General features: G+C 41.8%; 1 protein-coding gene and 1 long non-coding RNA gene across 4 annotated transcripts in view; both read right to left on the reverse strand.

Moving 5' to 3' along the window:
- Nucleotides 1-1,242: 1,242 nt before the first annotated feature.
- The window catches only part of cntln (centlein, centrosomal protein), a 90,674-nt gene continuing 65,645 nt past the window's right edge, over nt 1,243-26,271 (reverse strand). The window contains exons 25-29 of one of the 3 annotated variants that reach the window (XM_025907649.1): nt 22,506-22,703; nt 17,183-17,257; nt 2,665-5,432; nt 1,375-2,309; nt 1,243-1,272 (exon numbers count right to left, since the gene is read on the reverse strand). In XM_025907649.1, coding sequence (XP_025763434.1) covers nt 5,322-5,432; nt 17,183-17,257; nt 22,506-22,703 — 384 coding nt within the window. In that variant the 3' untranslated portion in view covers nt 1,243-1,272; nt 1,375-2,309; nt 2,665-5,321. Of the gene's footprint in view, nt 1,273-1,374; nt 5,433-17,182; nt 17,258-22,505; nt 22,704-26,271 lie in introns of all 3 variants that reach the window. The other 2 variants (XM_025907650.1, XM_005456975.4) reach the window with 2 other exon arrangements.
- Nucleotides 21,491-22,391, reverse strand: LOC109202461 (uncharacterized). The gene is made up of 3 exons (XR_002062380.2): nt 22,172-22,391; nt 21,974-22,078; nt 21,491-21,852 (listed from the first exon to the last, which is right to left on the reverse strand). It is a non-coding gene; the product is annotated as an uncharacterized LOC109202461 (long non-coding RNA).

The raw sequence follows: 26,271 nt of genomic DNA on the forward strand, positions 1-26,271 counted from the left end.
GTTAATAAAAGTCTTTAAACTCCACAGAAGAGTTCTCGAAGCAGATTTAAAGGTAGAATAGGAAAAAAAAACACATATAGGTATAAAATAAATACACACATGCTAATAGGTGCTAAACATATACAATCATGACTGAGAAAGGCACAAGAGACAAAGTGAGCAAACCAGACAGACTCAGGTGCCAATGTGTAAAAATAAGTTTTAGTTTTAGTTTTAAAAGACTCAGTGTAGATAGTATTCCATCATCATAACATACCTGGCTGAGACTATCAGTTCTCCTCTGAGCAAAGTCCTACTTCCCTCACCAGATGGTTTGTCAGAACCTCTTTAAAGCCAAATAGCAGGCCTCACTTATCACAACCTATCGCCTCTGTGTGGTGACTGAAAAGTGCAATCACAGGCACAAGGGGCTTTTGCTCAGCCCCTGTGCTCACAGACCAGATAATCTGATGATCTTCATCTACTTCATAAAATCTTGGAGAGGAAGATTTGTTCCTTTGCTTTGATCAAGAGAAGGTGCCTCTACCATCTGATCAGGTAACCTTTCTGTGGCGGTTTTTTTTTTTTGTGGTAATATCCAAGACCGTCTGAACTGATTTTCTTGGGATCTTTAAAATTTACTTAGTATTTACTCACCATGGTCTTTTACTAAGAAAAATGCATTTTAATGCTCAGAAATGTGCTGCTTTATATTCATTGTCTGCATCTGTAAAACTAAACAGACTGTGAATCACATTCCCCAGCTTGTTTCTTTTTACCTCTGAGGCAACAAACCACAAGAAACTTTTTTTTTTTTATATTATTAATCGTTAAAACATTAGCAAATGGTTGTGTTTATATTTCATCATAAATAAAGCCCTTAAGAAAGATTTAATGTATCCTTTATGAACCTGTATGTGTTTGTGTGTGTGTGCAGTTGGTAATAAGAAAAAAAATGGACTGACTTCTACAGCAGACCAGGGGTCATTTGTCACACATATGCCAGTCATGCCACCAGAGACAAACAGCTAACATAAGCCAGGCTGTAGTCATGTGTTTGTGGGTCTCATAAGGTCCACCAATCCCCACGTCATCTCGCTCCACTCAAACATGCTAATGTACCTGTGCTCTGCTCTAATTGGTCCCAGTGATGCTCGCCCTGCTCCACCTGTGTTCATGGGAAGCCTCCAGTCAGTCCTGCAGTCAGGCCCCCGCCACTGCATGCGAGTGCGCAGAGCTAATATTATGCAAACAAACACTTTGTTGTTTGGCACTTCGTGCACCGACCCGCCACTGTGGAAGAAAGGGAGAAAGTAAGTAAAGGGAAATAGAGAAAGGAACAAGGGGTGTATGAGTAGGGGTGGTGGTGGTGCTAGAATTCATTAGTGTGATTACCTGAGGTGTGCTACTTTACAGGGGGTAATCTGCCAGCCTGCTTCATACCCTCCAAACTTCAGCCAGTCCGCTAATGAGCGCTTGGAAAAGTTAGTCAAGGTGGAGAGGTGCTTTGAGGGGCTGTACACCTTAGACTGAGGTGTTATTATATGTGCCGGAGCAGAAAACAAAGGATGGATGCCTATTTTGTAACAGAGGATAAATGAAGACTGGTAATGTTTTGATACATGTGGAAAAATGGCGTAACAAACAGTGGGCCGACTGATGAGGTTGAAACCTCAGGACAAAAAACTGGCAAATTTAAAGGTGGAAATGTCTGACAAATTAGACATATAGTACACTTTGATATGAAATATCAAGAATATTTTCAACGTCATTTGAGGCAACATCCCACACTAATCAAAAGGACACTAGAGGGTTCAGGGAATCTCACTGAAGAGCCACTTCTCTCTGAGGTATGGTCAAGGACAGCGGCTTCGGTCCTGTGCTGTAAGAGTAGGTGGATTAGAGATGGGATCAGCCCCTGTCTCATTCCCCCCTTTTTCCTCTCTCTTTTTTCACGCCAGAAGCTTTGGCCATGGCTTTAGAGAGACAGCTGCCGTGAACAAAGCTCAGGACAGTCCACTGGGGACAGAGAAAGTGTGAGTCTCAAAGAACAATAAAAGTGCTGGAAGAGCTCGGCTACGGTGGAGCAGCCAAACGACGGGGAGGGAGAAAAACCACACACACACAAAAAAAATACAGGATATACAGTATATACACTACATATTAGATAGATGGATTCTGTAACTTTCCCCTTCCTCTCACCCTGTGGCTCTGCTTCATCACACAGCATCAAAACATAGCTTTATTCCCAGGAGTGGCTTGCCTTTTTATCTGCTCCCTAGCTTCCCACGGCGGGCCGCATCCACCCATAATCTGCTGCTGTTTCATGTCTGGAGCACAGAAGAGAAGGATAAGGGACTTGTTCAAGTGAAGATCAATGAGGCTGTACACACAGCACACGTGCATCAGGACACACTGTGAATTTTTTCCTTTTTCTTCTTTTTAAGGTGCCATATGATACAACATTAAAAGAACATTATATATGGATACGCTGACAAGCCGAGTCTGAGAGTTTTAACAGAAATTACTATTAGGCTGAGATGTGGCGCGATTTGTGTCATCTACCTTTTTATTACTGAACCATCTCTCTGTGGATCAAACACGGAGGACTAACACAATGAACAACTGTAAACATGCTGCATTATACATTTGTTGAAAACACATTTGGCTGTATGTCACAAGCACCTTGTTATTTTAGACTGTGCCAAGCGCCTGTGCCGGCAAAAATCAAAGCAGCCTGATGTATTGGCAGCAATAGCTGGGGTGTGAAACTGTGTCAGCGAAGTAAAGGAAATCACCAGAGGCTATTTTCTGTTCGCTCCACAGCTGGCTGACGAGATCGGCAAGGACTAATTGTGTATCAGATGGAGGCAGAAGAAATTCTCAGTTTGCGCGTTACTTTTCTTTGTACTTAGGTCTACCCGCCTTCCCACCCAAGTGGCACAGACTCACCAGACAAAGGGAACTTAAAAGTACCAGAAAGAAAGCCCTGGGACAAACAACACACATGCACAGAAATCCTCGATGAACCCCAAAGCCAACCTGTAACCCTAACCCTCTTCTATCCCTCCAGGAACCATCTCCTTTAGGAAATCTGTGGAAAGAAAATATACATGAAAGTTGGATTTAAAAAGAGCAGGGAGGGAAAGAGATAAAGATAGAGTGAAAATGACACCGCGATTGTGTTGGAATGAATACAAGGGGAAGGGAGAAAAACTCTGCATTTGGAACTACTGATCAAAGTAATTCCCACAGGAAACCTCTCTTAATGAGAGCTGTACAAGAAAAGAAGGGTGGAAGACAAGGAGAGAGTGAAAGAGAAGAAAAGAAGAGTATGGCACGCCATTCCTACACAGAGGAGGGAGAAAGAAAAGGGGAGATGAATCATACACAGCGCCTAGTGGAAGAAATGAGTGTGTGTGTGCGTGCATTGGATGGGGGGTGGGGGGTGGGGGTGGTTATTTGAAGGGTGTTTTCAAGATCATTTTAACATCTTCACTGAGGGAGCGTCAGAGGCAAGGCCAGGTTAATTAAACCCGAGGGAGTACCAGCTGAGGGGGCCCGCATTTGAATATGTCACAGAAATAGTGCGAGCGCGTCAGCCGAGGCCGGATGGCGGGTTTCGGCGAGCAAATATGTTGACTGTGCATTACACGCTACGAGGAAGAGAGAGAAATAGAGACAGACAGCGGAGGGGTAGGGCGGGGCCATGCAGGAGGGGGTCTCTGTGATGTTTTGCTTCTCTTTACCCACGGTGCCACCGGATTTCTCTGAGTTATTAATGTTTGTCATTAGCCGCATTACGCTGGAGGACAGTGACAGGAAAAGAGAGTGAAGAAATTTATATGGGACAAATATTGACAATAGCTTGCCCATGGGTATTGGAGAAGAAGAAAAGATGCAAACTATGTTAATGAATGGTAATTAACCACTAGGGTTTGTCTCTCCTGGATCCCAGCTAAATTGGTCCCCGAGTTGCAGCTAGAGACAGTCCTGGCCTAATCCTTTATTATAAAAAGATAAAGGAAAACGACATCATTAGCATATATTTGAGAAGGAGGTGGGGGGTTGGTGGGGGGGAATTAAAAAGTGGAATTATTTCTTTTTAATTCTTGAACGGAGGATCCTTCGTGCCACTGTTTATTACACATAATAAAAAGAAAGGAGGAAAGTGGTTATTCAAAAAAAAAAAAGAAGAAGCAATTTCAAAGGAGGCGTGTGGGTCTCCTGAGTGGGATGCAAACTCAAGGACAGAGACCTGGATCGTGGTTTAATATTCAAAATGAATAATAAGAGAGGGAGGACAAGGGAAACAGATAAAAGGAAACGGAGGTAGCTGTGTCAAGGATGGAACCACTCCTCTTGTGCGCCACGGCTCTGTGTGTGTGCGTGTGTGTGCTCATCCCGACCCTTACTAATGATGTCAGCAGCAGGGGCCACTTGTTACAGACAGGAACCATGCCAACAGGCAGCTGTCAATCATGAGAGAGGTGCGAGAACCCCGCAGTCCAGCAGAGCATCCTCAGTCACCATCACACTCTGACTGACAGTCCTTTGAACTGCCAGAACAAGCAAAGTACCAGAGCACAGCAAAGCAAACGACAGCGACTATCACAAAAAGTCTTTAGAAGTTAAAAGGGCTTTTATTTTGGAAATTTAGTAAATGTTTATTAAACAAAATGGTAAAAAAAAAAATCAAGCAATACTTAACATAATTACATAACAAATAAAAGATTAGACGTTTTAACAATCTCCTTCAGAAATAAATACTTGCAGTGCATTTCATAAATGGAACAGATGAGGCTTCAATCACTGAACTGGATCTGAGGGTAATACACTCTGGAGCTCCTTGCAGTGAATATTCTGCTCTTTCTTGCTTTGGACTTTCTCAAAGTGTCGACTAGGCATGCGTAGGTCAAGTCCCTGCAACCTAAAAGTTCTTGAGGTGCCAAATAAATTAGAGGGAAAGGGGTAAAAGAAAGTTTCAAAAAGTGTAATTTAAACATTAGAGTAAGCATTTGCCTTATCACCCCAGGTCTGCGTTGAGAGCGGAGGAGAGTGGCTGCACTGTAAATTAGCTTGGCACTAAAGGGCCCTATCTGATAGACATAGTGCAGTGAGTGCTAACACAGATGTCGAGGGCTCATTTACAAAAGCTGGGGTGCTGCGTTGAGCCAGTGGCCCAGAGTGAGTCGACAGCGCTTTTCTCACAAATATTGGTTCTGCTGCCCCGGCCCAGCTTGGCTCAGCCCGGCTCCCACCGAGTAGGAGCTGGAGAGGGAGAGAAGAAGGGAGGGAGGAAACGAAGAGGATGACAGTTTTCCCAGCCTCAGCCCAGGGAGTCAGGCTTTTTCGCTGACTGGTGTTGCGAGCGTGGCCAGCTCTTCTGTCAGCACTTTCCTCTCCTTCATCTTCACGCGCACAGCCTCCATTAGCTGGCCGGCAGAGGGGATCTGCAGGGGAGGGGAAGCACAGAAAAAAGGGTGTGGGGGTGGCGGTAGAAGGGGAAGAGAAAATGAGGAAAACACACACAAAAGCACAAGTATTAAAAAATAAAATCAGATTTTTTTTATATATCTATCTATCTATATATTTTTTTACACCTGGCAGCCTGTTTGCTGTTTTGTGAAATAAGAGAAGCCCAAACGGGGCCTCAGGATTTGTGAAACTTCTCAGGGAACAGCCACTTTGAGATAAAGTAAATCACAAAGCAGCCTACACAGCAGTAGCCCAACTCCACAGCTCACTTTTATTAAACTTCCATTTTTGACCAGTGAGAATGCACGATACCTGAGTATTAGCCAAAAGGTTCATGTTTTTTTTTCAAGCCAGCTGTAAAAAACATTCACATGTCAACTTAAACAGGTCTGCCGTTTTTTCCCGTCCACACCAGCAGAGGTATGGTATCCCAGCATTGATCCTGAACATTTTCCCCAGTACATGACTGTCCACTGTGGACAGGAAAAACTCTATAGAAATATAATTTTTTAACATAATACTACAATAAACAAACAATAAAACCACACGTTAAAAATCAGTATATCTACACGTTTGAGTGACTTACAATAATCTAAAAGTGCCTAATTGTGAGACGAACCAGTATTGGTTTAATTTTTGGAATGTCATTTTTCCTCGAACAGTCACAGCAGATCCCTGAGCCGGGTTCTGCCGCAGGTTTCTTTCTGTTAAAAGGGAGTTTTTCCAACCCACTGTTGCCAATCGCTTGCTCAAAGGGGTCTGATTGTATGATTGTTGAGGTTCTCTCTGTATTACTGTAGGATCATTACCTAACAATATAAAGTCCCTTGAGGCGACTGTTGTTGTGATTTGGTGCTACATAAAAAAAAAAAATGAACCGAATTAATGTTTCTTGGATGAATTTTTAACTGCTGGTCAAAGCGTGTGAGTAGTGCTGTGAAACAGCTCTGAAAAAATAAATCTATCCTGTAACTGTAAAAAAACGCCACCCACAATCTTGTTTTCATGAGTCTAAAGAGACAATACATTTTCCCAGAAGCTTAACTTTATCCCTTTTTTCCTTATTTTGCCTCTAGGCATAATTAGCACCAATGGTAAAAATTTAAAGTATTGCTTTTTGTGTGCGTCACTGGATTGAATCTATACCAGGAAGAGGAAAGGATGAGAGCTGATGCTGACTAATTCATATATGTGAAAACAAAGAATTGGCAGGTTCCTCCTCAGAGTACTGGGTAATTTTGTTTTTCTTCCTCATCGACAGGAGGATTTGATTTGAATGTGCACCGGCTCACCCATACATATTCCCCTTAAGTTATGCAATGCTTTTTATAGGCACATTTTGTAAGCAAGGGAAGCATGATATTTGCCTGACCAATTTACCAAGTCCCATAGCATGAAGTGAAAAGGGGACAGGACAGATGTGAACAGCAATACCAGGGATTCTTTGACTTATTTCCTAAAAGTGAATGTGAAAACAAGAGCCCTTGAACTACACACAGAAGCAGAAAGTGTACTGAAGAAAAATCTGTAAAATATGATCTTGATTAAGCAAACAATAACAGAGAAACCTCCAGGTTTGAAAAATGAAGTTGAGGTTGTTCTGAGCACCACTTGAGGCTGGTGCCAAAGTGAAGCTCCATTGATTCCCATGTTTAACCCTTATTTGTTTATTTTTTCTCTTGGTTACAACTCTATGGATGGTATGTCAGCACTCACACTCCTTATAATGTGTGTGAGTGCTGACATAGGTAGTTGTAGTTGCTAGCTGTCTGATAGGTCACATTTACTAATTCATTCAAAAACTGGGCTTCTTTACTGTCTTAAGAGCTACAAAGTAAAGTGACTGGACTTCTTTAAGTTTGCTGAAGACCTTTCACCTCTTATCCATGAAGCTTTTTCAGTTTTAAAACCTAAAGGTGGAGAGCATTTAACCATTTAATCCGTAGTGGGGGTTGTCCCTTAGGAGGTGGTTGTTGACCCACTATTAATCATGAGCCACGGTGTGAAAAAAGACATGGGTCATTACCACCAGAGGTTTTGGGTGAAACAACTTTGACACCCTTTTTTTAAAAAAAAATTGAGGTCACCTGACACAGGCGAGTGGGGGTTAAGGTACTTGGTTAGGGATGTCAAGACTGCATTGTAGGTGGCTGACAGCTGGTGTCGCAAGTCACCACCTCTGTTGAATGATGTTCATTACATCGATTACATCATTACGTCACTGACATCGATGGCCTCTTTTGCTTTCAAACTCTCTGTCTTCTCTGTCCAAACTGTGAACACTGGCATCCTCGTAACAGTGACCTTTATCCATTATGTGCGGATGTACAGCTGAGTCTTGTCCTGTCAAGGTGGCTCTATGTTGTGCCATGCCACTGTGCTTGCAGTGTTGTGCTTTTTGGAGCATTTTAAAGTAATTATACAACAAATTAAATAGCAATATCTGTGCTTCAGTTTTGAGTTAAAGTCTAGTACTTTATTTGTATGTTACTTTGGGCTAATGTTCAGGTGTCTGTGTTGCAAGTATACAGTATAAGGATAAAATTTGCTAGCCAAGCCTGTCAGTATTAGCTGATAGCTCCCACCCGCTGATCCATATGTGGTCACCAAGATGGTGACAATTTGCAGATGATGCTGGGATCCAAAATGGTACTAAAACGTAGTTTAAAACTTTTAGTACTCAGTTTCAAATACAGCTGGAGAGTGCGCATTAGAAACTCAAATATACACACACACGCAGTTCTCCTGCCCCTTGACACCTTCTCTTCTTCATTAAAGGTAAAAGAATCAGGGAACACAAGGCCGTATGTGCCAGGAAGTATTTGAGAAAGTGTGTGTGAGTGTGCACTTGTGCACGCGTGCACTGGGGAGTCAGTTCCAGCAGCACTGGATGCTTCAAACACACAGCATAACTCCTCAGAGAACCACTACACTGAAGTAACTGCTGAGACATCTCCCTCTGCCTCTGTCCTCCAGAGAGAGCTCACTCTCTCTGTTTCACACACACACACTCACACACACGCACATTTCTTAATAAGCTAATTGCACTTAGAGCCACTAACTATGCAAACAAACGCACTAAAATAGAGACACAGCCACAACACAGGGCTCTGTGGGATAGCAAAGTGGGAGACTGGATCATTAAAAGTCCCGATATGGGAATATGAGTAAACAACACTAACAGGTAAACATGATCTAGATAAACCTAACATTAAGTGAGATTTAGGCCTAAAAAGATGCTGAATGTATGCAACAAACTCAATGTGCTTTCAATTCCTTCAATTTAGAAACTTATTTTTGGGCAGTCCTTTTCTCACACAGGAAAACAAAGGACACCGTGAACCTTTCTGCCACTCATCACAAGTATCATCCCTTAAAACAAGGCATTACCCATTTGAACTCATGAGAAATTCAAGGAACAGATTCTGTATAAACACGAGTAGGTACACAAAAACCATCAACAGGATTATAAAGCTTTTTGAGTGTTGATGTAATGATGTGTGTATGTGTGTGTGTGTGTATTGTGCAAATTTGTCTCTTGGCTGATATTCAATTTCAATGAAAATGCCTTAATTTTGATTGTTTCTTACACTAGCAGATTCTGACACAAGAAAACACAAGTGCTCACAAATGGGACAAGCAGCACTATCATTCTCTTTCATCTGACTGCCACATTAGCTCGGGACTGATACCCTGCAGGATGGTTGGAGGTAAGCTGTGATGCAGCTGCTCTGGCTGGATCCCCTGGGCTGCTTAAGGCAGTGTTAAGAACTGGCACTAATGTTATGCTACAGTTGATTTAGCTGGGCCCCTGTCCCCTTTGGCGGAGCTAGCAAGCACCAGCAACACAACGGCTGTTTTGCAAGAGGCCCTGTCCCCTTTGGCAACACTAAAATAGCTACTGTAGCATTAAGCCATGCTAACTCGCATCCATTACTATTCAACAGGCCCTGCAGAGCCGACCTTTTGTCTAGGTATGATTTCATGAACATGTTTCAGGAGTGAACTGACGTGCAAAGCCACTGACACTGACAAGTTTGTGTGGGTATACGTGTGTGAGTGTGTGTGGACAAGGACAGGGGCTGCAAGCAAAAGGTGTTTTTATGAGCCAATTAAATGACACTGCTATGCTATAGCCTGGGGCACACCTCAAGGCAACAAGCAGCTCAAAGTTTCCGCACTCCAGCGACGCTGGTCTGGTAGTGGCATTACACAAAAACTTTTTTTTAAAAATAAAAGATCAATCATTCCACCTCTTTTGTCTTCTCCCTCAGAACGGGTTAACACAATTATTTCCAAGGGCCCAATTTGGTTTCAGAGATCGTGTCAGATGGCTGGATATCTAAATGAATAGAAATGTGGAGGAAGGTGAGGCTTGCAGAGCCTAAAAAGAAGTACAAGAGGACCTTAGCAAGGAGGGTTCTTAGTTATTCACGAGCTATCATCAATGTAACTGTAATAGTCATGTATATTTAATAATGTAGATGTTGCCACTGAACTCCAGTACTCTGCTATACAAACAACATTTAGGTCCTTGAAAAATCTTCAAGGAGTGTGCACATTGGCAGCTGTAAAAACCAAAACTTTCATACAGTTTGTACGTTTATACATAATAAAGCCAGTGTACATGACTGATATGAGCCGAGTGTTAAATAAATAAATAAATAAAAGAAGTGAGTGCTATGTTCGGCTTTCTTGGGGTGTGAAGGGAAACCTGCTGTACGTCTTTGTCTCTGGCTAGTGAGTCATCTCCAATCTAGGCCACTAGTCAAGGTAAGGGAGAAGTAGTTACAGTAGTTTTATAACAGAGGGGGGGTGGAAACAGCTCTTTGATCTCTGATCTTCTCACTTTTGTTTGAAAATCAAATTTATCAAACGGGGGAATAACAACAACAACAACATGATAAATAGATTAAAAAAAGCACAAAGGCACCGTACTTGCATTTGATTATCTCCAATAATGAATATGTCACATTTGCAAAGAGGGGCTCAGGTAAGAAAATCACTAAAGCACCGACGAGCCTATTCTCTTGCTCTCCTTCGTAATTACCTACCCCAGCAGCATAGCAGATCCCTCTCTTTAGGCCACTGGAGACTGATATGAAAGGGAATTGGACACTTGGGGCCACAAATACTGTAATTAAAAATCTCTCCTTTTCTTGATACGTTGTTTGCAAACATCATTTCAGAGTGCAACATGCATTTGTTAGGGATCTGACCTAAATACACCCTAGATTAAACACAGGAAAGCACCCGGTCTTTGTTTCAGGTTCATACTCATTAGGTGTGAAAATGAGGTGATTCAGGCATGATTGGGGTATAAATATAGAAAGGTGATATCCATACAAAAGAGATGCAACCTTTAGGTGGAATTCAGGAACCCAGAACATGGCTATGTAACAGTTATGGCTCATCGGTCAAGGTAATGTACTGGGAAGGAGTTGCAGTCAGGAAAAGTGGCTGTGCTGGCAGCAAGCTGTCACAAAATAAAAAGCTGCTAAGACTTATCGGCTTTTAGTGTGGGGAATTCAACACATCTAGCCATCAGTTCAGTGTAGATTATTTTTCTATATTAACTTAAAAGTTCCTGATTACGCTTTTACTTATTTTCTTTCACACATACACCATTACCAATTGTGGACTCATTATTATTCAATAATGAGATAAAATAATCACTGTGAATACTTATCTAAAGAGATTCTTTCTACTATTGGCTTTGTGTGATGTCATTGAGAGTGGATATCTTTAATATGGTCATCTCAGGTACACAGCTCTGGTGTGTACCTGAGATGACCAGCGGCAGTCAAACAGAGCTGGCTTAAAGGAGAATTGTCCTAATAGGAGAAGAACTAAAATACCTTCTTTCAGACAGAGGATAAACTGTAAATAATGCAAGCTACTGGGGTACAGTTAGAAATGAGCAGAACAACTGCCCCGTTAGTCTACTGTGCCCATCAGCAGACTAAATAGCCCTTGGATACAATGAGTTACATTTAAAGCACCAAAAAGGCTTCAAGAAATCTTTTTTCACCTTGCCCCTCAACTTTAACTAAAATTGAGTACTTAAGTGGGCTGGACCAGTGAAACTACATGACAAACATGCAAACTTACATTGCCCAGACTGTCCCACAATTATAGAATATAACATTTTTATTAATTCAAAGAAATGTTTCCGCGAACCCACTGTAAAAGTTATGAAAATGCGTTTAAAAGTTCTACATATATGTACTCAAAGGAGTTTGCAAAGAAAAGCGTCTGGACTTCTTTGAGTTGCTTGAAGACGTTTCACCTCTCATCCGAGAAGCTTCTTCAGTTCTAAGGTCAAATGGCCGAGAGTCCCAGATTTAAACCCAGTGGGAGTATCCCCCCAAAGAGGGACAAAGGACCCCCTGGTGATCCTCTAATCACATGCGACAAGGTGTGAAAGCGGGTGTGGTACCTAATCAGCCAGGGTTTCGGGTGAGCTCATTGTGAAACCTGGCCCCACCCTATCGTTTAAATCTGGGACTCTCGGCCATTTGACCTTAGAACTGAAGAAGCTTCTCGGATGAGAGGTGAAACGTCTTCAAGCAACTCAAAGAAGTCCAGACGCTTTTCTTTGCAAACTCCTTTGACTACGATGACCTGGATGACTGAGAACCTTCACAGACATACATATATGTACTCTTTGTTGAGTCATCATGGGGCAAGATAGGAGTTTTTAAATCAGGCAGATTCTGGCCTCTGGGCCTTCTGTTCAACACCCCTGCTCTGTTATCTGGACAAAAGTAGTAGCCATCTGCAAATTAGACCGAGAGGACGCCCTTGACCATGGAATCCCATGCCACGAAATTCACGGCACGTGGTTTTGTGCTGATGTTAATGCCGGAAGAATTTTGGAACTGTGCAGTTACTGAATGAGATTGAGATGTTATTGAGAATGACCCATTCTTTCACAAATGTTTCGTGACTGTATGGCTACTTGCTCGGTAACACGTGAACTCAAAGATTAAGAGATGTGGCCCAATACTTGTTGTTCATGTAGTGCAAATTCAACAGCTTTAATCACCCAACCCATTAATGGCTAAGGAACATCACCAAGAAGCTGCATCTGCAGTTTCTTTTTATCTGAAACGCAGGCTGAATAGGCCAGAAAACTCACACAGCACTCTGATACTAACAACAATAATATTAGTCTCCTCCTGGGAACCCCTTCACTGTTTCAGTGACGCATTTACAGTACAAAGTCTCAACTCAAGTCCCCTCCACACACATACAAACATACTTACAGGGACCAAAAAGAGTGTCTGATTTAATTAGCTCAGTCATTAATTGGAGCTTAATTAGAGCCACTTTCCTTCAGAGAGAAGTGTGGGACTCAGGGCTGTTCCTTGTCATTATAGAGGCATAATGAGCCACACAACACAACATACTGCTCCTCACTCTCACAGCACCACCAACAACAGAAAAGTTTCAGAGTGCATGGAAACAGAGCCACGGATATTTTTAAAACCAAGGGTTAATGATGTAACGCCTCATAGAAATACCAATATGGTGAGAAGCCTTTATAAGAAGTGACATGAAAAAAGTGCTATTTAACACTATTTACCACTGTAGAAATGGGCTACAGGAAACCCTCTCTAAAGTTTGATGCAGATTTGAAATTACAGGAATTATTTCAGCCTTAGAGACCATCCATAAACGCCTTTGATGTTTTATAACAAGTCCAGTCCTGATTGGTCTGGCTTGTCTCTACCACTGTCTTAATGTAATGTTCACCTGCTTGTTATAGCTTGGAGGCTGATAAGAAGTGATGCTTGTACGTCTCCCTTGGGTGTGATTGTGAGGTAAATATTAGCAGGCCCTCAGCGCCACCCCATACCAGTAAACCAAACCACTGTCCTCTCATAAAGAAATCAACAGAGTCAATGACTTTTTAAATGTTATTATGCTGTCATGAGGCTTCAGATAGGTGTGTGTGTATACAAAATGAGTCTGAAAAATGATCTGGAGGGAACGTGTGTGCTCGCGTGCATGTGCACACGCTTGCATGCACATGCTGCTCCTGTTCATTATTGGCCAGCAGCAGAAGGCAGTCATTTCCCTGTCTTCATAAAGACTTGGTCCATTAAATTCTACCTCCAGTCAATAATTAGGACTCCACAAATAAACCAAAGGCAATTAAATCAATGCTTCCCCGGGCCGGTACCTGGACCCCATGGCCCACATGGACACTCCATCTTCACTGCTGGCCTTATTCATGGTAGGTTGAGGTGGAGCCATATAGCACACCCCCTGGCCTGCTCATGATTATTAGACAGCATCGTCCCTCGATTCTGGCTATGGAGTGCCGCTTATGGTGGCTCTCTACTGAGAGGCGCAGGGTTTGATTTCATTAACTCACCAGTGGAGGTGAGAGACGAGAAAATGAACGCAATGTTTCATTTTGTTTTGAGTGGACATGTGGGGCAGGGGTGAGGGGGCTCCAGAAATCTATGGCACTTCTATGGCATGAAGGGAGCAGTAACCTCAACACATACACCGTCACATATCATCAGGTCTGCAACACAGAGTTTGTTAGCGTACTGCCAACGCCTCTCTTTCTTGTTACGTTGACATGTGGCAGTGCATGACAGTGATTGCAAACAATGGCCCACACAGAGACAAAGACGCACACATAGATACCTATCTTCATATCCACACACACACACAGAATGAGTGATGGGTTTGCCATTGACAGGGCCACTGAGATAATAAAGTGCTGTCCCACTGGCAGCTCCATTAAGCACTGACAGTGACAAGATGAGGCTGTCGTGAGTGTGGTGCACACACGAATATACACACACACACACACACACACACACAGATGGACATATCCTCATCCTCTTCTGGTGACAGCCAGCCAGTTAAGGACATGGATCTCTCTCATCTTTCCTTTCACTGGGTCTATTTCTGTCTCTGTGTCTTTTTATTCGAGGAAGTGTGTATGAGTACTGCTCCGGGTAAGATCATATCGCTATTAGGGGAGTGTGTTATTAGTGTCACAGACAGGGTGACAGCCCAGGCCATTCCACTTCACAGATGTTCTGCTTGGTGAGCCTTTCATAAGCTGTGACAGAGAGTCGAGAAACCAAGGGGGTACTTTACTGGAGTTCTTGAAGTGTATGCACTCACTAGAAAATGTTGGCTTCTCGGCAGCAGCCTTCACTTAGTGTAGGCCCGATATCACAGCGGTCTTAAACACATAAATTAAGAGATCTGCTTATGAAAAAACCCTGATCTGTTGGCACGCAAGATGTCCCACCAACCGCCCGAAAAAATATAGAAATATGAAAGAGAAAGGCAAAGACAGAGCCTAGTGTCCACTTGATATGACAATATGCTCTTAAAAACCAGGCAGCGAGAAGAAACCGCATGATCGAGCCGAGAAGAAAAAAATAAAAAATAAACAAACAAACAGCAAAAAAACCCCAAACAAACAAAAAAAAAACAGAACAAGATGGACTTGAAAGGGGATAGAAAAAGTCTGTTTCAGTGAAGGGGGATGACTGCGGTGGTCCCAGTGGTCCCCACAGGGACCTGGGGGCGAGTCTCAGCCTTGTCATACTCCGCTTTTCTCCTCCTCCACTCTGCACACCAACTCCAGCCCCCCCTCCACCATCCCTGTTCTGCCCACGGAAAACGTCGATAGCAGGCTGCCGGTGCCGAGGTCTCTGGTGGACACTAGCTCATTCTCCCGGCATCGACAGGCCCGCCAAATCAATATTTAGTTCCCCACTAACAAGCTGCCTCGGGGTCTGAGCCAGAGAGAGAGAGAGAGAGAGGGAGAGAGAGAGAGAGAGAGAGAGAGTGAAGAATGCGGGACAGTGGAGGATGGCAGAGAGAGAGAGCAGGGACTGAGAGCTGTCCAGCTAGAAGGGAAAAACATGGATTCAGTAGAGTGTTGTGTGTGTGTTAGTGTGGGAGGGGGAGAGGAAGGTGGAAAGGTCAGAAGAAGATCTGGGGAACAAGAGAACAGTGTCTGGTGTGTGTCGTGGTGCGGAGGCGACGCATGAGTGCCTGCGGCAGCCGCTGACAAGAACACAGACAAGACACACACACATACTCGACACTCTCAATCATACACATATCACAGCGAGCAGACGTTGACAGCACTCGAGCAAAGCTCCAGCAGAGCACTCACAGATGAGTGGCTGTGTGCACACAAAGACTCCAACACAGCCACGATCTAGTTGCTTTTCTTTGTTTATCTTTTGCATTATTGTCTTTTTTTTTCAGAGGCTGAGCAGGATCGTTGGGGTGGGAACAAAATCATCCACTTACTGTATTTGGTGGCCAATTTTTGTTTTTCAAGCATTGAAGACTGACAAGTAATGACGCCACATTTGGCTAAACCAAACTGTAACGTAGACACCAAAACATCCACATTAATCATAGATAAATAAATAAAACGCCTTAGTCAATAAATAAATAAATGTTCAAAAACATATACAGTGCCAGCCAAAGGTTTTGACACACCTGAGGGCATGGATGTCTCCAATTATCTGACACAGCCTTTATTAAAAACAAACAAAAATGAAGCAAAAACTATGATGCACAATTGCACTGAAATGAAACCCTTTGAATATCTTACACAGTGAGTTTTTATCAAAACTCAAAAATTCAAAACAGAACATCTGTGATGTTTGGAAGACAGGAATTTTTACAGCCAAATCATCCTGCTCACTTTTTGGGTGTCTTTAAACGAGCATTTGTTGTTTACTTTTCCTCTTGCTGGGCTACTGCTGATTTATCCCAAACAACTATGTAGTAACAAAGTAAGCTAGGACCAGATATTACATATATTTGATAGTATGGCAAAGAAAGCTCAACTTACTGTAGGTCAACAGCAACCTACAGCATGAATGCACGTTTTTTTAGGTTCTCTGTTATCTAATTTAATCAATCCAATCCATCCATGAAACTCATAAACATGGAGACAGAGTCCATCCATCCAGTACATCCATCCATCCAATTCAGGGTGGCGGGGAGCTGGAACCACCATAGGACGAGGGACAGGGTACAATTTGGACAGGCCACCAATTTATCACACTGCCAACGCAGACACACACCCATTCACACTCACATTCACACCTATGCACAATTTAGAATCACCAGTTAACCTAACCCCACTAACAAAACAAGCTCTTGCAAATAATAACTAAATAATTACTACTAGTACTACCCTACCTCTTGCCCAGTGTCAGCTGGGATACAGCCCCTTAGTGATCATGAATTAGAAAAGGGGTTAAGGAAATGGATTGATAGCTGGCTGGAAAACAAACTTGCTTTGGTTGGGAAAATACATAATTGCCTTTCTGTTGAAATAAATCATGTACTTGTTTGTTATGTTAAACCATATTAGCAAGTACATTTCTGCAATGTCTTTTTAATTCCCTCTGCAACCAATACTGAAAATAGGCCTGTCTGGACTGCAGGTAATGACTTATTCGAACACAGTAGTAACTGTGCAGTAACCACGAATTACTTATATAAAGTAAACAGGTTAAAGTGTGAGTGGTAATTAAGTGGGACTAAAGCAAGCATTTGTGTTTTTGCACATTAAAAAATATATTTTTTAATGTGCAAATTATTTAATAATATAAATAAATAATATATATTTAATATATATTATTTTGTGACTATTGCACTGCCTGTGCAGGAACAACAAGTTATGTGATCATTACTGCAAGTAGGTGAGACTGACCTTCTGCTGGAGAATGTGGTTTACATGGGCCAGCCACTCCTGATCTCTGGGATACTCTGAGCAATCTGCCGTCCCCTGTAAACACAAAAGGAGATTCTCAGCAATGTTTTCTTTTAGAGATCATAGGACAGGGAATCAAAAGTGTTGAGAGATAACCTTCATTAAATTGTAGGAATATTTACATTTTGTATGTAAAAATGTCACGTCAGACATTATTGAGGTATAATGTTTCTACAAAGAAACACGTTTGTTGCCGAAGGACAGAAATGTAGCACCAGTTGCACCAGTTAGGACCTTTAAGAAGCATTGTGGAGACTATTGCAAGGTATCCCAGCATACCTCTGCATACTACTCATGTGTAAAGACCTAAGAGAGTGGCAGTGCTAATGAACATGGTGAAAAGGAACTACATGGCCATGAGCACGTACTCCTGAGCTTCCTATGCTTCCTCTTCACTTCAAATCCAAAGTGGCACCGGACAAGATGTGGCGAGACTTGTGCTGGCTCGCAGGGATACAAGAGGAAGAGCAGGAGGAGAAAAGTCTGAGTACGTGTGTGTGTGGGTTTGAAGACGTCCCTGCAGTTACAGAATGGCTCTAACAGGTACAAAACTGTTTCATGTGAGTTGGAGTTACCTTAATTCTATGTGTCCACTTTTTACTTCTTCTTTCAATGTAATTACAGTATTAATTAAATAAAGCTTTCATGGCTTTATCAACAGGAAAATCTAAAAGACTTGTAAAAATACAGTTAAATCCAAAAATTTATGTCCTCCTTTATATTTTCCAAAGCCATCAAGGGGGCCGGATTGAAGTCTTTGCTGGGCCGATTCTGGCCCCTGGGTCTTACATTTGACATCATTCCTATAGACAATTACATTACAAATATCCTCTAAATTTAGACAAATAAATACAAAAATTCTGAACCATGGAAGATAACAGAAAATCTATCTGTATATTAAAGGATGGTTTCACTGTTTTATTTGCTGGCCCTTTGTTTAATTATGTATTCACGATAATCAAGACTTTCCTTTAACAAAGCAGCTTGCCTTGATTTTTTCTTACTGAAAGCGCTGTAAGGATATATTTTAGTACTGGACATGTTTCATTTCACTGCACACTTTATCCCACTAACCTTGACATGATGGCAGGGAGCATTCACATACCACAGGATCTATGACAACAGTCTGCAAGTCTGTATCTCTTCCTGTTGATCCCCAGCTGTTTGGTACCCTATATAAGGTCTCTGGTGATAGCGCTTGTTTTGCCTAATTAGTGAATGATGCTTGGGAAACAGACACCTACATCGAAAGCAAGGTCATAACAAGCGTGTGTGTATGTGTGTTTATATTAATGAGAAAAAGAGGCCTTTTGTGACTGCTGTCTTAAAATGTCTCACAGCATAGGTGAACATTGTGTGTAAAACGCATGTATGCACTGTGTGAAAGTGTTTGCGTGTAAATGTGTGGGCGCTTGCTGGCCCTTGATAAATACATAACAAAGCACTGACCCTCCATCCAATATCAGGCGCAAAACAAACTGGCCTGGCAATTATAGCTTTATTACATCTGGATCATTAACTCCACAACAAGTTGCCAAGGGAGCGTGGAGCTGCTCGGGCCTTTCTGAGGCTCTGTTGCACACAGCGAACTGGATAGTGGACAGTAAGAGTGTTGAGGATGACAGCAGTGTGTAAATATGCGTGCAATAAGTGTGTTTCATTTAATTATGTGTAGCCAAGAAGGAAAGAAGTGAATATTGATATTAATTAATAAATGAAAAAACAACATTCCTAAAGATGGGATGCAGTATAAACTGTATGATTTACACGTTACTCAAGCCCTACATATTATATAACAGAATTGGTACAATAACATCTAGAAATTTAGCTGATATGCTGATTTTGAAATTGACGTTTAAAAAAAAAAGCTGGGTCAGACATAATTGCCGCTCTTTGGCTGTAAGCAATTAGGTTAGGTTTTCTTTAGGTTTCTCATTAAAAACATGCAAAGTCTTCATTCAAGAGCAGTTATATGCTCTCCAAAACTTGTATATAATGTTTAGTAGAAATGATGTTCTTTACAGATTCCCCCCCATTCCATTTGCACTAATCTGCTCCCACACAATCAAAGGTGCTGGCTTTTGTAGTGATAACAAGCCAGACGGTTTTTAGCTCAGATTTTGATTTTCATTCCATCTGAACTGAGCATTTCTCCATCTTTGTTATTTATGTGTCTTCTTTGCACAGCCGAGTTAAAACTCGCATTTGTGTATACAGCGACGAATGCGCTCACTGACAATTTTAAGGCAGAAACAAGTGAACAAAGATTATTTCTCTAGAGAACAGAAAATGCGTAGGCTTTGGAAAAGATGATGGTCATTACAAGAAGGCCATCTATTCCCCAAATCCCCCGAAATTGTAAATACAACCAGGAATAATTCACTTAAAAAATTTGAAACACTTGAAATTCAAAAATGTATCGATTTCAAAACGAAGTACCAGTGCCCTCCAAAGCTGAAAACTTCTGGAAATATTGTTGACAAGAGACATCAAACTAAAAGAAAGTAACTGTTGGCAATGCAGCGTTCTCATTTAAAAGTAAAAAAAGAGAAGTAAAAGCAATCCCACAGAGCCTGAACTCTCATTCAGCTCACTGGTATCGCAAAACTAAGTGAATAAATGAATACACTTGCTATGTGTTGGACTTGTTGAACACTGCTGGGACATCCTGATACAGTAACATCATGTCAGTCCTCAAGCTCAATGAGTAACTCACAATCTAAAAAGATTGTGGAGACGCTCCTCAGAGTTTACCGAGTAAGGAGCATATTTCAGAAACAAATAACATGAAACATTTGCCCTTACAAAATGCTAAAGAAATAAATCACGAGTCAGTACTCTGTCACAAGTGAGTTCAGATTGCGGATAATGATATAGAGTGATTTGTTTTAATAACCACAAGCTGTTAGGAATCTTTTGCATAGATTTTGCCTTACAGCTGAAGGAAAAGGTTTGTGAACACTTTGCTGGTTTCTGATTTTCTGTATAACCGAGTCCAATTTTCCAAGAAGTGAAAAAACAGAACGCAATGAAAATAAAAATCCTGATCATTCTTGAACAATGGCTTGGAGCAACTTTTGCTCATTGCCTCGCTCATGTTTGCCCAAATGAACTTTCTGCTTGAGGTTCTGTTCAATAAAAGACAGAACCTTGACATGTTCAATCCAAAAATCATCTTTATTCTTTTCTGGCTATTCTTTGCTGGGATGACTTGTGTGCTGAGGGGCTGCTGTCTTCCTGCATGACCCACTTTCTCTTGAGATTTAGATGTCCTGACATTTTCCTTTAAAATTTGCTGATTTATTTCAAAACTCATCGCTCCATCAATGATGTTCCGCCATCCTGGCCCAGATGCAGTGAAGCAGGTCCAAACCACAATCGCCGCATTTCAGAGATTACACTGGAATTCTGCATTTTCTTCTCTCTGAACATCATTCGCATTTAAATAAGTTCTATTTTGGCCTCAAATTTCTAGAAAACATTGTGAAACCAGCTTTCTGGCAGGCGAACAAAATATTTAGACTGAGAGCAGTTACCTTTTCCTTGAAGCCCTGTCATGCACATCATTACTGTTTAGAGTTCTCTTGGCACGACACTCATGAACTTTTTTATGAACCAATGTTGAACTAATGAGGCATTTAGTTGCTTAGAAGTTACCCTGGGATCCTTTGTGACCTCCTAGACTGCTACAAGGCTTCCTCTTGGAATGATTTGTTGGTCAACCACTCCTGGTGGTGTTGGACTTCATTTGCACAAAGGCAGCCCAATTATGGATTGCTTATGTCCCTCTTTAAAGATCATTTTGTAGCATGATAAACATTAACAACAACTCCCTGTTCTTTAAATAGAAACACCTGATTATCATTACAGCCCACAAATTCCTGAGATTTGTGTACTTTTTCCCTTGTACAAATTTAATATTGGGTACCTTTTTCCTGAATCTAATAGTTTCTTTTCATCTCTTTAATGGGACTGTCTTTGTCTAGTTTTATAAGTTAAAAGGGAATGACTGGATGGTTATTTGGGCCATATTTAAGCAGAAAGGTTTCACAAAGTTTTTTCCTTGAACTGTACCTACTATCTCAAGTGAACAACAGACTACATTATACTGTAGTCTTTCTACAGTATGTAAAAGTTTTAACCTTTTACATCCTTTAATAAACACAGACACAAGGGGTAAACAAACCCGTGTTAAGGCACCAAATAGCTCCTCATAAACCATCACTATTAAAAATGCAGTGGAAAAAAACAGGCGATGAGGAGAAAAAGAGTGATTTTACCAATAGAGGTTAAAGCTTTGGTGAAAGGGACTGTTTGTCAAGTGAGAAACTGTTCCCTTTCATCTCTTGGGTGGAGCTGTGCAGCAAAGGGCCAAAATTGGTTTCAAGTGTGAGTAAGTGTCTGCTGCGCCCTCTCTCATCTTGTGATAGATGGGAGGAAGTCCCCAGGGATGTGAGGCTGATTGTAACATAGGGCTGCTAATTGATGACATGGCTGGGTGTGATCTATGGTGGAGCGATGGCCCACCAAGTTGTAAAAGCGTCTGGAAGACTTCTGAAAACCGACAACACTCAATAACAAGGAATTTTCTGTTCAATGACTGCTTTTACCTGAAAGGAGTGGGAAAAAAGTTGTACGCACTCAGCTTGTGCCATTATTAAATCTTATATCAAGTTGATATGTGCTGCAGGAGTTGACAGGTTTTTGATCTTGCCTGGATTGAACACTCACTTTAAACATGGAGTCTTCGCTTTGGCGTTGCTACTTCCCAACTTATTAGTGACATGCCTCTGCGCATTTTTTAAAAAGTTGTCCAGGATTGCTTACTTGCTCTATCTACGCATCAATGAGAGGAGGTCAGACACAAGCAGACATTTCCAGGAAAGTTAAACACTGTTGGACAATGAAATGAAATGAGATGGCACCTACTTCTCTCCTCTTTCCTTCTTTTCAGACTGATGCCAATCTATAGTTTCTGTTCCCAGCAGACAGAGCAAAGTAGCTCTTTGACACTAATTTTGCTTTACTTGACAAAGAAGATACCCAAAGCCAAAGTCAATATTAATGCCATACTGTCTTTGCCAATCCATGTTGCACACGCACAGAAACAAAAAAAACTTTGAGGATGTTTCAAAATTTTACAGCATTAAAAAAAATCTATCACAGGTATGTTGAATGCCCTGGGCTTAATCAATCCTAAACTTGATATAATTCTTGAACTTAGAATTTGTATATAATCGCGAACACAGTCTCCTGGGCTTACCTGATCAGTTTCCATTATGTCTGCGAGATCATTCTCTGACATATTGAGGATGGAGGCAGCAATGGACTTGGCTTTGATCATAGACTTGGCTGAGAGGCCGCCCTTTGCTGCCACAGAGTTGGCCTGCCTCAACCTCCTCCTCTTCATCAACTGCTGCTTGACCTCTTGAACGTCTAAAAGTATTTCACTGGCCAGGGCCTGAAGGGGGAGGAGAAAAAGGAATAAAAAAAGAAGAGGATGATGAAATGGATGTAGAAAAACAAGAGGGATAGCTCTGCCTGGCAGATGAATAAATGAAATTGATCAAGCATGCGCCAGAGAGGCCTAGTACATTATGGAGGAATATTGAGTTTGACACACTCAGATTCTCTTCGGTTTCGCCTCACGCTCCCCTGTAGGAATGTGGACCTGAGGGTTTGTTGCCCTGTCGATTGAAAGCTGAGGGAACAGAGCTTTGATATCAAACGCACCCCAAGTTTTGCTAAATTCTCCACAGACAGAGAATCATGCATCAGAGAGAGAAAGACAGGGAGCTACTGAAAATACAGCCATTCATTTATTTATTTGCTTTCTGAATGTCTCACAGTACAACAGGGCAGCATAACACTGTTAATAATTAAGCTATGAAGGGCTGTTTCAAATGGTGCCCAAGTGAAAGGCAAGCGAGACGAGGAAGGCCTGCGATGGCACAGTTGTCGGGCACTAAATGGGAGTTTGCTCTAAATACAGAGAGACAATTAAATGTTAAAACTGCCACTGTACACGAGAAAGTCAATAAAGTAAACTCCCCTTTGCTTCATTTTGAGCTTATTGATCGAGGCAATAATCTTCTGTATCATTCCCTTGTAAGCCCGCTGAAAAGCTGACCTTGGAATAGATGGTCAGATGAGGGAAAGCTAGAGACAGGAGAACTTGCAGTACACAAAACAAAATAAAAAAGAAACACAAAGTACAACTTCCTCTTGGACGGCAGAAAACACAAGCAGGCAAACAAGAAGCGCGGGGCACGTACACCGACACAAACCTAAGTACAAACACAGAAAACACTCAAGGGCTTTAAAGTAACACTGGTAATCACACATGAGCAGCGCTGAATTGCGCAAAAAATCTCCACTTCTCCGTCTTAACTTTACACAGGTGCACCAGGTGCAGTTTACAAAACCAGAAGTGGTCCCTGCTGGAGACTGCTGAGAGAGTAGTTAAAGGCTTGCAGTTGACATAATGCTTCTGGTCTATTAGCAAAACACTGAACATTCAGAAATATAAAGGGGATGTCTTTACGGAAGATCATAATGTAGTAAATCCATTCAAGTGAAAAAAAGTAAGTTTAAATGTTTCGGGGAAAAGTTAAAAAGTGAAAGTGTGAGGTGTCAGTACAGATTCACCAGTTGCACTTCTAGAAAACAGTGTGACAAAGTCTTGATTAAACTTCAACATGCAGCATTAGTGAATTATTTTCACAAGCGCATCCATCCATTCATCCATCCATCCTCTTAATTGCTTATCCAATTTAGGGTCGCTTGGAGGCTGGAGCCTATCCCAGCTGTCACACGGAGAGAGGCGGAGTAGCTCTGTGATATACTGGATAGGCTGCCAGTATATCGCAGGTCTAACACCGTGTTAACCCCTGTACCTCTGTGCCGCCACAATTGCCTCTACTTTCATATGGATATAAATATTCAAGATGATGAACAGAAGACATAAACGCTAGTTATTAAGGAAGCCAGCTTCAGTTCATTTAGGTCATCTTAGCTCTATTCAGCCTTAGGGAATATGCACATCATTAACTAACAGTTGGACATCCTATTCTTATATTTACAGCCCAACAGATATTCACTCATTAGTCAAGGGTTAAATTCAATTGCCGTAAATATTGTGTGTGGAATCGTCCAGAAGGAGATTAAGGGGTGACTTTATCACTCATTTTGACTCTGGGAGAGATGGCTGGGACTGGCGAATGCAAGCGTTCACACATACAAGCTTTGAAATACACAGATGGAAAAATGTGTGTGTGTGTTTATTAAGAGGTCTTAGCCTGGCGAGTACCACAAACAGTATGGCCAGAGGGCCAATTTAGACAGGACGAGGATCAGGGCATGGAGATGTGGATCAAATGAGCAGCTAAAAGATATCCTCTTTGATAATAAACTACCACTGAATTAGCATTTACACACATGAGCACACAATGGGCCCTTTATAAATAAAAAGAACAGAGCAAGAGGAGAAATGCTCTAATTTTGTTGGATCATCTACCCACTGATAATAGCAACTGCTATTTAGCAGTTTATTACATACCCTATGAGCCTGAATGAGGTTGCAGAAGCCTGTTTCACAGAATATGAAAGTCATATGTGGCTCTCACATCTCTTTTTATTTATTGTTCCGATTTCCTCCATATCTGAGCCTGACAGCATTTTAAAGTAATTAAAAAAACAAAAACATATGTATATTAAAAAAAAATCTTTAGGGATGACTGGCCAAAAATTGTACTTTTTGTATTCTGCAAAAGAAAAAACTCCTCTGTGTTTGTGTATTGTGGAGAAGTCACTACATGCAGGGCCACTGTTTAGCAGTTCAAGAGCAGTGCTTACAGCCTGGGGCGTGCACAGGGGCCAAAAGGGTTTGCTGGCACACAATAAAAAAATCTACACACACACACACACTCAGGCACAGACACACGCAGACACACACACATCGCACAGGTACAAAGAACAAAAAAAACAAGCTCATAAAGGCACAAACAGACACATCTATACACACACACACACACACACACACACACTCTCACACACATGTGCAGCCCTCCGGTCCTGATCAATACATGACAAGAGTAAATCTCCTCCGGACGTCAGGCAGTCCAATCAAAGGGCTTGGTGTTCTTATAGGGGATCACAAGAGCCAGGGGGAGACAAACAATGATGTGAATCCTCAACAACACCACAATGGCCCCAACAGCTCGGGGTTATGGGAATGGAGGAGACGAGTAACACAAGCATGAACTGTATTTTTATGCACATCTATATGTGCAAGCTTTTGCATGTGATGCAACTTCTCTTTGCATGCAGGCAGGTCTTCGGCACTACACGAATTTGTATGTGTGTGTAGGCAGTAAATTCACACAAGAGGAAAGGATGAAGGCTTAGCTGCGTAAAAGAAATCACAGTTTGCAAAAACGGGAAGAAAAAGTTAAAAATTCTGTTTTTCTTGCTTGTAAGGACAAAAACAATACAAAATTGCAACCGAACTGTGACAATAATCTTGCACAAGATTTATGTGTGTGCAAAAATACTGCACCGCTATCAATCTCTGGCAAGCCCTTTCTTGCTTTGACAGACAGGCGTCAGCTGAACAGAACTGATGGGTAGTCTTTATCACTCTCTGGCAGACACACACATAGACTGACACAAACACTGAAACACACCTCAAGGTGATGGATTAGGTCTAGACAAAGACAATGGTGCCTGTTCCCAGTGGGCATGCAGTATTCTTAGAGTGGTGGCCTGCACTGACGCAATGTTCCAGTTTTATTCATCCATCTTCTGACACTTACGGGGGAGCTGGATGTGGCGATGGCTGGCCAAGTAAGGTAGTGCCAACGGTCTTTCTGGTCTTGGAACTTTCCGAGGCCTTTCTGGGCCAAGTGGGGTCTGCAATTCCAGCAGGGTATTGTGGATATTCTTCCAACTGAAAATGCCCAGAATAACTGAACAGAGAGGAGTCTAGCAGAAACCTCAACTATCTCGAGTGGTTTGTTTTATTTTCAACA

This window comes from Oreochromis niloticus, linkage group LG6 (assembly GCF_001858045.2).
Source record: "Oreochromis niloticus isolate F11D_XX linkage group LG6, O_niloticus_UMD_NMBU, whole genome shotgun sequence".
Classification (NCBI taxonomy): Eukaryota; Metazoa; Chordata; class Actinopteri; order Cichliformes; family Cichlidae; genus Oreochromis; species Oreochromis niloticus.